This window comes from Dermacentor variabilis, chromosome 4 (genome assembly GCF_050947875.1).
Source record: "Dermacentor variabilis isolate Ectoservices chromosome 4, ASM5094787v1, whole genome shotgun sequence".
Classification (NCBI taxonomy): domain Eukaryota; kingdom Metazoa; phylum Arthropoda; class Arachnida; order Ixodida; family Ixodidae; genus Dermacentor; species Dermacentor variabilis.
Genome location: NC_134571.1, coordinates 182,400,680 through 182,415,647, shown reverse-complemented (window position 1 = coordinate 182,415,647; position 14,968 = coordinate 182,400,680). Strand labels below are relative to the sequence as shown.

Sequence of the window (14,968 nt, the reverse complement as noted above, 5' to 3'; positions counted from 1 at the left end):
GCGAAATGAAAGAAAGTCAAATATATATAGAAGTTGTTGAATATATTGCATTATTTATTAACAGGCCGGTGCACTTTCGAATGTTAGACAGAAAGAGCTGCGCTTACTATTACGTTATTGTAAGTGAACCTGACATGGGTTTCATAGACCGGTACGCTGATATTTTCATGAGGCATAAACATAACTATCGCATATATATCTATAAATAATGTAATTACCGGAGCAGCAGCACACATCATCCTATAGTATGGCCGCAAACACCGCCTACGTTCACTGAAAAAAAAAAACCCTAAAATGTTCACCGTGTTTGTTCTTCAACTCCTGCAACATGCTGAATTCTCGTTTTGCCTCCCCTGGCCAAAGGATCTTCATCAGCAAGTGCGAGTCTATAAAAAAAAGGAACTACGGCATGGCCAGGGTGACGCTTCCATAGAGACCCTGTAGATACTTCCCTTTATTAGACGCGATAATACGCACATCCGCTGAGTGGTTGGCAGCGTACACTCATCTTAGCGCTAGTCATCCAGCGTGTTAAACATTCTCATACTGAATCTTTTATTTGACATAAGGCAGACTAGATTTAGGCTCCCGTGAGAGAGCGAACCAGTGCCGGTCTGTTCACTTTCGCCGTCTCAGTCTTCGGTAGGGAGTCCACGAAGTAAACACCGCCGTAGAGGTGTTTGTGCACGGCGAGGCTGGCTGCGAAATCGAAAAAGAAAGTTCATTGAGAAAGCTGCCTTAAATTTTTACTAAAGCTTATAAGAACCTAAGGCCTTCAAAAAACCATCGGTACCTAAGTGCGCTCTTTGTGCCGAGTCTGCAATTGAAACAGTTATCATCTCAATAACTTATGTCCTCGAGAAAACTTCTAATGCGGTTTCTATCAGGGTGATTATCCGTATTCTAAGGTTTGTATTAAGGCAGCACTAACGGCAGAGCCGGCATAGTAATCTTCAGTTTCTCTCCAGGAAGTGCTTGCTGGCGTGGCGTTGCAGCTACAACCGTTCATGGAAAATGTTCGCTGTTTTTTGACAGTGTCGCTTACCTGCCACCGAGCCGGTGAACGCGCAAAATCATTGCGATGTACCTACCACCAACGCCACCAAGTGTTTATTGCTGAAAGCAAGAGGAGCAGTGTACATTGGCATGCCAATGCAAGTGACACATTATTGTTATTTTTCAACCACTATATAATTATGCTATTCATGAGCCTTAATTCATGCTTACATGGCACAAAAATTGTGATACAGCCGTTTCCTGGTGAAGAGGCGTCGCCGCCTTACTTATCGTTTAGTTCTATTGGACGCATTTCAGTGCCAAGACCGGGTTCTAGGCTAGCGCTGTAGCGAGAGAATCAGTGGTTTCGGAGTGCTGGTCTGATCGGTCGCCTATGTGCGGCCTCGACAACGCCAAACCCTAGCTACGTTACATAATTAGCTAATGTGGCTCTTTGGTGTATTCTAAAGCTGTTGCTCCCATGAGTATGCCCAGGGTATAACATCATCATCATTGTCAGCGTACTTACGTATACTACTGAACAAAGCATCTATTAATTATCTCAATTACCCTTTCTCTTGTGCTAGCTGACCCCATATTACGCTTTGGAATGTCAAAATTTCATCACGCAACTTTCTCAGCCGTCCTCGACTACGCTTTTGTCATTATGAGAAGGAAGTGTACAAGTTGTAATGAAGAAGAAGAGCACAATAACAAGGCCAGCCAGGTCGTCTCTTCCATGCCTGCTGTGCAGCCAGTGGGCCAGCCGGATCGCCAGTGCTTTGCACGAGTGTGAGCCGTTCGGGCAACCAGCTGTTCCTGCTCTCCGTCACCTGACTCCTCAATTACGAAGAGACGTTACCCTGGGAACTGTTAAATGCACCCATTACAATTGGTGGAGGTACGGGGTACTCAAGAACATCTACACCCTGGAACTCCGGTCTCGGGCTCTGCCTCCCGTCATGCCTGACGCTCCCAAGCCGACGTCACCGCCACCCCCAGTTGCCAGCTCTGGCGCTGTCCCGCAACGCCATCCAGCCGTTTTCAGCGGTACGGATGAACAGGACGTCAATGACTGGTTGGCTACGTACGAACGGGTGAGCTTGCATAATCGATGGGATGATACTGTCAAGTTAAATGCCGTCATATTCTACCTTGCGGGAGTGCCTCACCTGTGGTTTAAAAGTCACGAAGCCGACTTTCAGTCCTGGTCCAGGTTCAAGGCTACTTTCGCTGAAGTTTTCGGTCGCCCCACCATCCACAAGTTGCGCGCCGAGCAGCGGTTACGAGACTGGGCGCAACAGCGCGGTGAAAGAGTCACCTGTTACATCGAAGGGGTTCTCGACCTGTGCAAACGTGTGGATGCTCATATGCCCGAAAATGAGAAATTTAAGCACATTTTGAAGGGCGTCGCCGATGACATTTCTCAAATGTTGATCGCCAAGAGTCCGCACACCATAGCGGAGCTCATAAACTTGTGCCAAAGCTACGACGAGTTGAGAAGGCAGCGCGATTTGACCAGGCGCCCCTCAGTTGCTCACGAGGGCCTCTCTTGCATGACCGACCTCCCTGATCGCTCCCCCCTGCTTACACTAATCCAAGCTTTCGTGCGGGAGGAAATTGCACGTCAGCTCTCTCTAATGCCCTTCGCTGAGCTACAGCAGCCGCTGCCGTCACAGCCTCCTACACACCTCGCCCCTACGCTCCGGCGGGTTATTGAAGAGCAAGTTGCTAAGGCTCTACCTATGCAGTATCATCAGTACCCTGTCGCCGTGCCACTTACTTACTCATCCGTCGCCGCACAGCCTCCTCGTCAACCACTCGTTGCGCTACATCCACGGCCGCTACCACCCGTTCGTCATCCCGTTCATCGACCTGCTCCTGCGTTTGCTAATCCTTGGCACACACAAGGCAACATGCCCATGTGTTAAGCCTGCGGTATTCCCGGCCGTATTGCACGACTCTGTCGCCGCCGCATGCTGCACTCTGATGGGTTGGTGCAGTCGCCTTCCTACGCCGACGTGCAACCTATTCAAGACACTTATTTTAGTCGGCAGTCGAACAGGCCACCAGCCAAGCATCCGGTATTTACACGTCGTTCGCCTTCCCCGCGTCGCCGCTCGTTATCCCCCATGCGTCGGCGCCCTTCACCCACGCAAGAGGAAAACTAAGCGCCGCAGTTCAGGAGGCAAGAACAGCGTCGCCATCAATCTGTACAAGTCCTCCATTGTCGCCTTCGAATGTTGTCGACCTTACTGTGGACGGCCTCGCTACCGTTGCGTTAATTGATACTGGAGCAGCCGTCTCTGTCCTAAACCAACGCCTCTCACGCGCCTTACGAAAAGTTACGACGCCACTTTCTGGGTTTTCTGTTCGCACAGCAAGCGCCCAGCCAGTGTAGCCTTCAGCAGCATGCACAGCTGGAGTTGTTATTCCGGGCGTTCTCTATATTGTGGAGTTTGTGGTTCTTCAGTCCTGCTCTCACGATATGATACTTGGGTGGGACTTTCTTTCGCGAAATAACGCCGTCATCAATTGTGCACGTGCTGAAGTCGAATTATCGCCTCTGTGTGACGTAGCCATCGTCGGCGCCACATCTCTTCCCGCTAAGCTAGTCCTTCGGGAAGACATCGCCATACCGCCGTACTTGTCTGCCGTTGTTCTCGTCTTCTGTGGCGCTCTCTCTGAAGGCACTGTCCTCTTCACTCCTTCGGAACTCTTCATAACCCGCAAAGACGTTCCCCTCCCTTTCGTCACGCTTGACATTTCAGCCGGTCTCATCGCCATCGTTTTCTGCAATCCGCTTCCTACAGCCCTGACGGCTCTTTTCGGTGAAGCACTTGGCCATGTTCAGCCTCTTGATGACATGTTTATAACCGACGTGCCGAATGCTTCGTATACAGAGCTCACTGACTTCTGTGCACTTTCCACGTCTGCTGCGCTATCACCTGACTTATTCACACCTTTCATTGCCGATGACCTTACTTTCGAGCAGCGCTCCCGGCTTCTTCACCTGCTTGCCCAGTTCCGTTCTTCTTTTGATGTCGCTCAGTCTACTCCGGGTCCCACATCAACCGTCAGCCACCACATCGACACTGGCTCCAACGCGCCATTGCGGCAGCGCCCGTACCGCGTATCCGCCGAGGAACGTCAGTTGACCACTGAGAAAGTGGACGACACGCTTCAGCGCGGCGTCATTCGCCCTTCCAATAGCCCGTGGGTATCACCGGTGGTTCTCGTCACAAAAACAGATGGTTCTATTCGGTTCTGCGTCGATTATCGCCGTCTTAATAAGATAACGCGAAAAGATCCCTCTACCACGCATTGACAACGCTCTGGACAGCTTGCAAGGCGCTCAATTCTTCTCTTCGTTGGATTTACGCTCGGGCAATAGGCAGGTCCCGATGTCAGCAGTTGATCGCCTTAAAACTGCATTCATTACGCCGGATGGTTTATACAAATGTAATGTGATGCCATTTGGCCTATGCAATGCGCCTGCTACCTTTGAAAGAATGATGGACAATATATTGCGCGGCCTAAAATGGAGCACGTGTCTGTGCTATCTCGACGACATCGTTGTGTTCGCCCCTGATTTCAGCACGCATCTTTTTCGCCTTAGGCAAGTGTTGACCTTGCGCAACGCAGGCCTGCAACTTTGCAGGCGCAACTTTGACCAACGCAGGCCTGCAACTGAACCTGAAAAAGTGCCAGTTCGCCGCGCGCAAGCTCATGATTCCAGGTCACGTCGTATCACAAGACGGCATTTGCCCCGACCCATCCAAACTTCGCGCCGTGGCAGAATTTCCGAAACATAAGACTCTCAAAGAACTCCGCGCCTTCATCGGCCTCTGTTCTTACTTCAGACGCTTTGTTCGTAATTTTGCCTCGATAATATCACCTCTGACACAACTCCTAAGTGGCGCCACCGACCTATCCTCCTGGTCTCCTGCATGCCACACCGCGTTCGTAACCTTACGCCGTCTCCTGAAGTCTCCGCCTATACTGCGACACTACAACCCCACCGCCCCAACTGAATTGCATACCGATGCCACTGGTGTCGGCCTTGGCACTGTCCTTGCGCAGCGCAAGTCTGGCTACTCCGAGTACGTCGTTGCTTACGCCAGTCGTGCGCTGACTAAAGCGGAACGCAATTACAGCGTCACAGAGAGAGAATGCCTGGCCATCGTTTGGGCACTGTGGAAGTTTCGCCCTTATTTATACGGCAGGCCTTTCCATGTCGTTACTGGCCATCACGCCCTCTGTTGGTTATCTTCTTTTAAAGACCCGTCTGGACGCCTTGCCCGCTGGGCTCTGCGCATTCAAGAATACGATATACACGTCATCTACCGCTCAGGTCGCAAGCACACTGACGCTGACGATCTGTCCCGCTCTCCGCTGCCAGCCGACACGGCCTCCCTCTCCACCATTGAGGCGGTATCCTCGGTCGACATCGACACCTGCGCATCAGAACAGCGCAAAAATCCTTGGTTAGCCTCTCTTCTGGATCTCCTTTCTGGCTCGCCTGCATCTCCCATCTCCCGCTCCCTGCGTCGCCAGGCTGTCCATTTTGCTGTCCGGGATAACCTCTTGTATCGACGCAACTACCAGCACGATGGTCGCAAGTGGCTCCTGGTTATCCCTAAGACTTTGCGTTCCGACATGTGCGCGTCTATCCATACTGACCCACAATGTGCACACGCAGGCGTTTTGAAGACGTATGACCGCCTGCGGCAACGTTACTACTGGCGAGGAATGTTTACTTTTGTCCAAAAGTTTGTCCGCTCGTGCCCGCAATGCCAACGCCGCAAATCTCCGCCTCATCCGGCCCACGGTTTATTACAGCCGCTTCCGGGTCCTGCTCGTGCCTTCGACCGTGTGAGAATCGACCTCTACGGGCCGGTACCACTAACACCCGCTGGAAATCGATGGATTATTGTAGAAGTTGATCACCTTACACGCTATACCGAAACCGCTGCTCTACCTGCAGCGACCGCCAGTGACGTTGCATCCTTTCTACGCCATCGTTTCATTCTTCGTCATAGCCCACCTCGGGAACCGCTGAGTGATAGAGGCCATGTGTTTCTGTCGCAGGTGGTTGAAGCTCTGCTTGCTAAGTGGCGCATAGTTCACCGGACCACCACGGCGTACCATCCTCAAACTAATGGACTTACAGAGCGTTTCAATCGCACCTTTGGTGATATGCTCGATATGTACGTTTCATCGGAGCATACAAACTGGGACATCATCCTCCCATTTGTCACGTACGCATATAATACGGCAACACAAAGTACCACAGGATTTTCTCCACACTTTCTTCTCTGCGGTCGCGATCCTTCCCATACCATCGATATGGTTTTGCCTTATACACCAGACGCGTCAGAATGTGCTCCCGTTTCAGCCGTCGCCCGATACGCCGAGGAATGCCGTCAATTAGCCCGAAAGTTCACCTCCGCTGACTAACAACGACAAAAAGCCAATCGTGATAGCGACGCTACGAATCCGATCTTCGCTCCCGGCACCCTTGTCTTGTTGTCCGTGCCTTCTACCACGCTCAGACTTTCCACAAAACTTCTCTCGTAGTATGATGGACCATATCGCATCTTCGAACGCACCTCTCTGGTCAACTATGTCATAGAGCCGCTTATATCGACATCCGACAAGCGCCGCCGTGGACGGAATGTTGTTCACGTGCGTCGCCTGAAACAATTCTATGAGCCGCTCGTCTCCACGTCGTAAGTCGCCAGGATGGCTCTGCTTTTGCACCGGGGGTAATTGTAATGAAGAAGAAGAAAACACTAACAAGGCCAGCTAGATCGTCTCTTCCATGCCTGCTGTGCAACCATTGGGCCAGCCGGATCGCCAGTGCTTGGCACGAGTGTGAGCCGTTCAGGCAACCAGCTGTTCTGCTCTTCGTCACCTGCCTCCTCGATTACGAAGAGACGTTACCCTCGGAACTGTTCGATGCACCCATTACAAAACGAATATAGATGCGTTCGAGCGCGAACGGAAGATATTACCAAGTGACGACTGGCAGTTAACCGCTATCCTTGAAAAGGGAAGTGTAAGGTCACTGCATGCTGCTGGTACAAATGTACGGGTTGAAGCAGAACCGTGAGAAGAAGTTCAGAATTACGTGAGGACCCACGGAATGAGGAATAATAGACGCCATAAAAATATCGCGGTGTGGATTAGTGACCTACAGGGATTATAGCCGACATTCTAGTTCAGATTACGAAAAATACATACATTTGTCCAGGCCATGGAATGTGTAGCGCACGTAATAGGCATATTATGATTGCAGACTTGGCAGCAGCAGCCGTCGCAACAAGGAAACGACGGAAAGTCATACTTTTTGGGTGCGCACATCGGAGCGCCGTAACTGGCAAGCGCTGATATCCACCACCGTTGCGGTGACATGTATTCAGATATCTTGGCACGTGGACTTCACGCCCACCAGCACCACCAGCTAACACCGCTATGAACACCTAGTGACATCTCGCAGCGTTGCCACTGATCTCGATGTGGAGCTACCAGCACTACAATAAAGGATCCGCCTGGCCTCATGCTTCACTTGGCAGCAGCACATCTTATTTTATTGTAGCGCAAGCTGAACAAGGACAACAGAAAGGCACGTCTGATGTATACATCACTAACTTTCAACAAAAGATTTATTTCCATTTCTCGTCGCTGTATATACACGGTCGAAACGTCATACAAGACGTGAAAAAATTCCGGTAGAAATGATAACGAAAAGATGGCGCTCCAAGAAGCCCCTATAGCTATCCTCATTGGCCTCTAAAACGCCTCTAAGCCGTACTCTTTGGCTGGGCAGCTTAGTATTCGCGTTTATGCGGCATTTGTCACGTCGGTTCTGTCACGTCTACTGCTGCCAGGTTGACTCCCGCGGTTTTTTAGCGATGTCTAGTAATGCACAACTCGCTCGCGATGTTGACGCCCTCAGGCGAGAAATCGTAGAAATGTGTGCAAGTTTGCGCATGATCAACCAGTTGTATCAAGAACATAGGGGAAAATGAGACGCTGTGAGTGCGGAGAGCAAGACGCTCGCAAAATAATACGAAATGATGGCTGGAAGAGTGGCGGACCTCGAGCAGTATTCTCGTACAAACACTCTCGAGATCAAAGGTGTGGCGTGTACACAGGGCAATAACTATGCGCTGTTCTGCGAAAACTCGGTGACAAGATTAGTCGCCTGTGGCACCATCTGACATAGACATTGTTCACCGTGTCCCTGCCAAGGAGGATAAGCATAAAATAGCACGCTTCTGCTCCCGCACTAAAAGGACCGAATTTTTAAGTATAGCCCAGAAAGCACGACTAAACACTAACACTCCCGCTTTCCCCCGTCTGCAGATATCAATGTCTTTATTAACGACCACTGAACACAAGACAACAAATGTCTGTTTGCTCAAGCCCTCCAACTTAAAACACAGCACCACTGGAAATTCCTATGGACGGAGAACCGCCGGATCAAAGCACGAAACACAGAAGGGAGCCGCGTTTACGTCATTTCTAGCACACACCACCTTTAGCTAATCAGCTCGTAACCATTCGAACCTTTTCATAATTAATCAAAGAAATATTTCAGACGATGTATTATACTTCAGAAGAAATAAAACTTTCACTAAAGAACGCCAGGCTTAACCATAAATATCTGATATACTTTAACGTACGTAGCATCTTAATTACGTATCATATCATTGTCGACTTATTTTTTAATCTAAATGTAGCTTTCACTATCATCTGCCTATACGAAATATGCCTGACTAACGCTCATAGCAAGTTATTTGGTATTCCCGGATACACAAGAGAAGTATATATACGTAAGGATGTTCGGTATGTTGGTTCAGCAGTTATCGTCCAAGACACCCTACGCCATCTCAATAAACGGCCAGATAATTTCTTATGAGAAGATTCGCATATTTCTTAGCATAATCACTGATAGAAATCTCTCACGAAGCACGCACATGACCGATTTGCAACAGCGTCCGACAGCAATCTCCCAGCGTTTCAACTTTCTGGGCCGAAAGACTTGGCGAATGTCAGTGCATACAATGTTGCAATTGTACAGGGCTCTTTTTCTGGTCTTCTTGAGATACAGTGTGCCCGTACTAACCAACACTTGCCAGACAAATCTTCGTGCGCTATAGGCTATTCAAGCTCAGGCTCTCAGGGTTTGTCATGGTTTGCCAAAATGCACATCGGCAGTGGTTGCTATTGCAATCAGCCGGCACCAACCCATACAAACACACATTGCAGTGGAAGTGTTCAGGTTGCACCTTAGGCACTTTGCCCGCGCCCGTTCCCATCATCTGGCAGCACTCCCACCTGAAAAGGCGCCGTCATCATAATATACTACGAATTAGGATTATTACACCAACGTTCAATCAGGCTTCACCTCAGCAACTAAGCCATTGATTCCTCCGTGATGTTTGGCTCGACCTGCTGTGCACCTCAACGTAGCGGGAATCAGGAAAAAAATCTGAGCTGTTATCCCCTGCTCTTAAACAACTAACTCTGTTCCTTTTGCACCAGAGGTACGCCGACCACGTACATATTTATACTGATGGATCGGCAACTCTCCAGTATTCCTCTGGAGCCGTGGATTTCCCAGCGAAGGCCACCACCGTGAGTTCCAAGATGTGTCACCCAAAGATACCGACGGCTGCGGAACTAGCAGCTCATCGCGCTGCACTTCGTCTCGTCAGGCAAGAACAATCTCGAAGATGGTCAATATTTAGTGACTCGAAGGCAGCACTGGAGTCTTTGCTATCAGCCCTGTGGCGTGGGCCGCACAAACAACTGGTATTCGAGATTACAGAACTAATCAATGCCTTGTCTGAGAAAGGTCAACACGTGACACTTCAGTGGCTTCCAAGTCACTGCGGCGTCATAGGCAACGAACACGCCGATAACGCTGCTCGGTCGGCTCTTCAAGGCGAGGAAGACAAGCCGATACCGTTATCAAGGACAGATGCGGCTAGAAAACTTCGAATGATCGCTCGTGATGTCACGTTCTCTTTGTGGAACGCAGGAAGTTTTCAAAGCAACCGGCTGCGCAACCTAGACTTTTGTTTACGCATTTGCATTCCAGCAGGACTCTGCCGTCGCGAAGCTACCCTGTTTTGTCCAATATGACTAGTTCTGGCCTTCACGAAGTTTTTTTGCATTCCCAATCGGATGGGCGGACGACGCCTCGTGTGTTGATGTGGTAGCGAGAACACTCTTCAACACCTTCTCTGTGACTGTCCTCGCTACAATTTACAGAGACGATCGCTCGCAATCGCGATAGCGCGCTTTTGAACAATGTCTTATAACAGAGCAACTTATTTTGGAATGCCGACATGACAAGCCAAAGCAGCGGAGGGTGATGAGGGAACTGTTGATGTTTTTAAGAACACCAGAATTGGACAAACGGCTGTAGCCTGAACAGATGCTCATAGTGCTGCAAATGCTACTGTGCTTTGCAGTGATGGTGTGCGGTGACAGTTACCGACTCTGATTGTATGTCTATGCTCCTTTCTTTCTTTATCTCTACTTTGCTATCACTTAAACTCCCCTCTCTCCTTAGCGTAGAATAGCAAATCGAATCTTTGCATCTGGTTAACCTCCCTGCCTTTCATATTTCTTCTGTCTTTTTCTCGTCCAAGATAACCAGCCACATCGTCGTCGCCACCATCTCTCTTTTGCTTGCACTAACGTTGAATTCGTATGCTTGGAATTCGATAAATCTTTCCTTTCAGCTAACAATAGAAATACAATATTGGATCCGTATATCATTCCCTATCTTCTTGTTCCGTTAGTTTCTGTTCCCAACTAGATGCTATCTTGAACATCATTGCAAACGAAAACAAAAATATCGTTATCCTTCGTAACGTAAACATAGATATTCCTAACCCCTCTGATAGTCATTGCTTCAATTACACCAACTGCTATGCAGAATATGGCCTAGATTCACTAATAATTGTGCCCACAAGATGTCCTCCGTTCGGATGATCTAACTCATTAACAGTTTATTATTAAATTTACACCTAGAGCAATGCGCTGGCTTTTTCACCGTTCCCATATTGGACAACAATCTCGTGCTCGTTCTTTTAAAATCTATCAACCCACCGTACCAACGCGGCATAAAACTTTCACAACACTAACTTCATTATTCAGATCGCAGAAATCAACTGCAACTTGACTATTCCAATGCGAGACTTAATCCCGGTTTTCCGGTGATTTAAAAACAAAGCTGGAAGCATGTACTCACACTTTACGAGCCGAACACAGGATACTCACTGGTTCTCAGCCGCGACAAAACCCTACAAAGCCCTGGACAAAAGGATACCGCTTAAAAAGTACTAATAAACTTGATAACGTAATAATAAACGTGATAATAATGAAAGTAATATTTAAAACGCCAACCCTTTATTGTAAGTCTAAAGTGGCGGTACATAATTTATTTTAATACAGTTACCAGACTCTTGAAAGAAGCCAAGCGCTCCTACTTTGAGAAAGCGATCGTTAAACACAGAAATCATACCCGCAAAGCCTGCGATACCATTAGGTCATTTCTTCATCTGTCTTAATCAAACCGCACACTGAACAAACTTAATACAGGAACAAGGGCAGGAACGGAAAGCACTGATATCGCAAATGATTAAATCTTTTTTTGTGCTACACAGGCATTTACCAGACAGTATTCGACAGCCAGTATTCAGGAAAACCCCAAATTCAATTTACTTGTACCTTACGTGACCCAAAGAAGTGTCTAATTCAATTGCTAGTTTACTACTGCAGGTCCCCGCCTTGGTGATTTAGAAACGTCGAAAATAAAATTGATATCATCCAATATCGCCGATCTACTCGCGCACAATATTAACTCCATGCTTAAAACAGGCGTTTTTTACGAAGAATTGAAATGCGGTAAAATAGGCCTTATATTCAAGAAAGGTTACAAAGAACTAATTTCAAACTATGGCCCAATCTACATGCTATCCTTTTTCAGGGAGTTTATTGAGAAAGCAATTGTACAACCGCTTAACAAACTACTTTCACAAATTTAATGTTCTCACGCGTGAGCAACACTGGTTTCTAATGGTTATCAGACTGAAATAGCAATAACATAATTCACTGGCGAAAGAAAAGAAGCCCTTGACGACGGCTATATGATTGGCTCAGTTTCTGTTGACTTCAGTAAAGCATTTGACAAAACCTGTCCTAGCATTCTTTCTTACAACTTTGAAGCTCTGGCCATTCATGGCCCAGCTCTTTCGCTCATCCGCAGTTTCCTCACTACCAAAACGCGTTGTAAATTTTGGTGGTTGTGATGTGTGGTGCGCGACACGGTGCGGTGTTCGGGACCGTCGAGAGCAGACGACGCGGAGTGCACGCGCGCCGAGCTGGAAGGAGGAAAAACGACGACGCCGAAGAGCGCCCGGCACGTGAACGCGCGGCGCAGGAAGAGAACAAAAGGAAAAAAAGCAACCAATTAGAAAAGACCACGGGGCGTCGGGCAGCCAATCAGTAAATGCCAAATCGGCCAGACCACGACAAAAAGCGTGGTGCGCTGGCAGAACGGGGGCGACACGCAAGAGGACACGCAGGGAGACGCCGGGGAGACGCCAGGAGAGTCCCAGGAAACGACGGCAGGAGGAGGTCAACCACCGGAGCGGGCGTTGAAGACGGGCCATCGGGTTCCGGACCCGAGCCCACCAGGACTTCACCCGCCCGGGGCCTCCTGCCAACCTGTTCCTGTGCGTCGCCCGTCTACCTGAGCGTGCCGTCGGCTCCTCAAGGCCGGTGAGCTTCTGCGCCAGTGGGCAGGACGAGAACAGTCGGGCTACGGGCCCGAGTTCTACGCCAGCTGCCCGGCCAGAACGCCGCCCCGTCTGCCGTGCCGCCTGCTGCCCGAGGCCGGCGTTCGAGCTTCCGTGCCCGTGGGCGAGAGGGGAGCAGTCGGGCTACGGGCCCGAGCTCTCTGCCCGGCCAGAACGCCGCCGCCGTCCACTCCTGCCACCCAGCCGCCAGCGTTACCTCGCCTCGCCAGAGCTGGCGCGCTCCCGGTACCCGGTCGGTCAGCCTACGCCGCAACCTTTGGTGAGACCGGCGCCACCCCTTCTGCCAGCTTGTCGCCGCGTTGCCGTGTCGAGACCGCGACGCGTCCCCGCCCTCGTGGCAAGCCCGAACTCGCACCCTCGCTAACCTCGTGCAAGCCCTATAAGAGCGTTCCTTACCGCAATGTTTTCTTGAGTGTGTAATTTAAGCATGTTTTCTGTTTCTTTTTATTTGCTTTATGCTTCTTTTGTGTGTGATTAAAAGTCTTTGTGTGTGTGTCCAAACCAACGGCTTCGTCCTCAATTGGGTTCTCGGAGGCTCCGCCTAAGAGAACCGCTAAAACATTGAGAACACGAACCTTTGCACCCCACATTTGGGTCATCACAAATTGGCGTCCGTGCGACAGGACAAAGCCGTTCGTTTGGATCCTTCTTCTAGCGGCTAGGAACTATGGCTAGCGCACGAGACTTGTTAGCCTTAGCCGAGCGCATGGGGCTAGAAGGTGCGGAGTTGAGGGAATGGATAAACGAGCAGGAAGCGCGTGCGCGAGAAGAGCAGGCAGAGGAGCGCAAGGCTAGGAGGGAGGAACTTGCATTGGAGGAGAATAACTTACAATTGCGGCTAAAAGTCGCAGAGGCGGAAGGCGCATATCTGGGTAAGAAACAGCCAGAAATTAGTCTGTTTGACTTAGCCACCGTGGCCCAGCGATTGGGCTTACATGGGGCAGACTTGCACAGGTGGGTGCAAGAGAGATGGTTGTTGATATGCGGGAAAGCTCAGAGAGAGCGTGACAGGCGAATTGCAGAACAGGCAGCTGAGAGGGAGCGCCTGAAGGAAGAGCTTCGCAGGGTGCGCGTTTGCATCGAGGCACTCGCGGAGGCTTGATCCGAAGGGACGAGCTCCATTGTTCAGGACGCAGCACAGCAATGCAGGGACGACCCGAGGGTTCCCTCCGACATGACGTCAGGTCTTGGCGAGCAAAAAGTGTCTCAAGGAGAGACACCTTGTAATGATGCCATTGTAGGCAATGATACTGAGGTATGGTCACAAGACAAGGAGCATATTGCTTCCATACCTCAACTAGTGCCGCGTGAGCACAGCGCAGGCGATGACTGTTTCGTGCAGTGTTCAGAGCTGCCGTGCATGGGACTGGTTCAAAAAGTTCGAACCGAGCACCTCCTACAGGCTAAAGATAGCACGTCTGAGGGTTCGCACCATGGGCAGGATGAACCTGAAAATATCAGGGCTGCTGAGGAACCAGGTTTGGTTTCCATAAAAAGTATTGAGTTGTCCTTACTGCGTCCTTTGAATTCAATAAAGGCAACTGCTTGTGACCCTATGTGCACTTGGGAGGGCTCATGCAAGTGTACGCCACCAGATTATGGCTTTAAGGACTCAGAACATTCTTTGTGTTCTCATGCACTCGCGTCTGGTTCGACCATTGGCACTGATGCTGCAACCACACATTGCAATGTTGACTACATTAGAGCGCAGACAGTGACTTGGTCGACACCATGCAGATACATTATTGCCCGGAGCGATATGGTCATGAACTGGCCAGTGGACTCTGACCGAGAAGATAAAGGTCTAGTTAGGTTGATATGGCAAAGGGTCACCTGAAGGAGCCGATGCTTCGCTTATGGCTCTTCACGGACTTGTGACCTCGGACTTGGTGACTTCAACTTGATTGTTTATAGAGTGTGGTGTGATAGCCTCTGGTGCTACAGGTTTTATTCTATAGAGTTTGTTGTGGTGTTTTTCAATTACTGTCTGTCTTTGATCTGTATGCTCAGTGAACTGTACTGTGAGTTCTTGTGAACGGACCATGACTGTGACTGTAGTGTTCCGAGCATGTGTGAACTGTGTCGCGCACTGAGCGGCAGTTTTTCTTCCGAAAAACTTGTTAAAAAAG

The 14,968-nt window shown here is 49.6% G+C and overlaps 1 protein-coding gene across 5 annotated transcripts in view; it reads right to left on the bottom strand.

Moving 5' to 3' along the window:
• Positions 1-531: 531 nt before the first annotated feature.
• LOC142579985 (luciferin 4-monooxygenase-like) overlaps positions 532-14,968 on the bottom strand; it is a 122,877-nt gene continuing 108,440 nt past the window's right edge. For all 5 annotated transcript variants that reach the window (XM_075690687.1, XM_075690692.1, XM_075690690.1 and 2 more), the window contains one exon: positions 532-699. In XM_075690687.1, the coding sequence (XP_075546802.1) occupies positions 581-699 (119 nt within the window). In that variant the 3' untranslated portion in view covers positions 532-580. The remainder of the gene's footprint in view (positions 700-14,968) is intronic.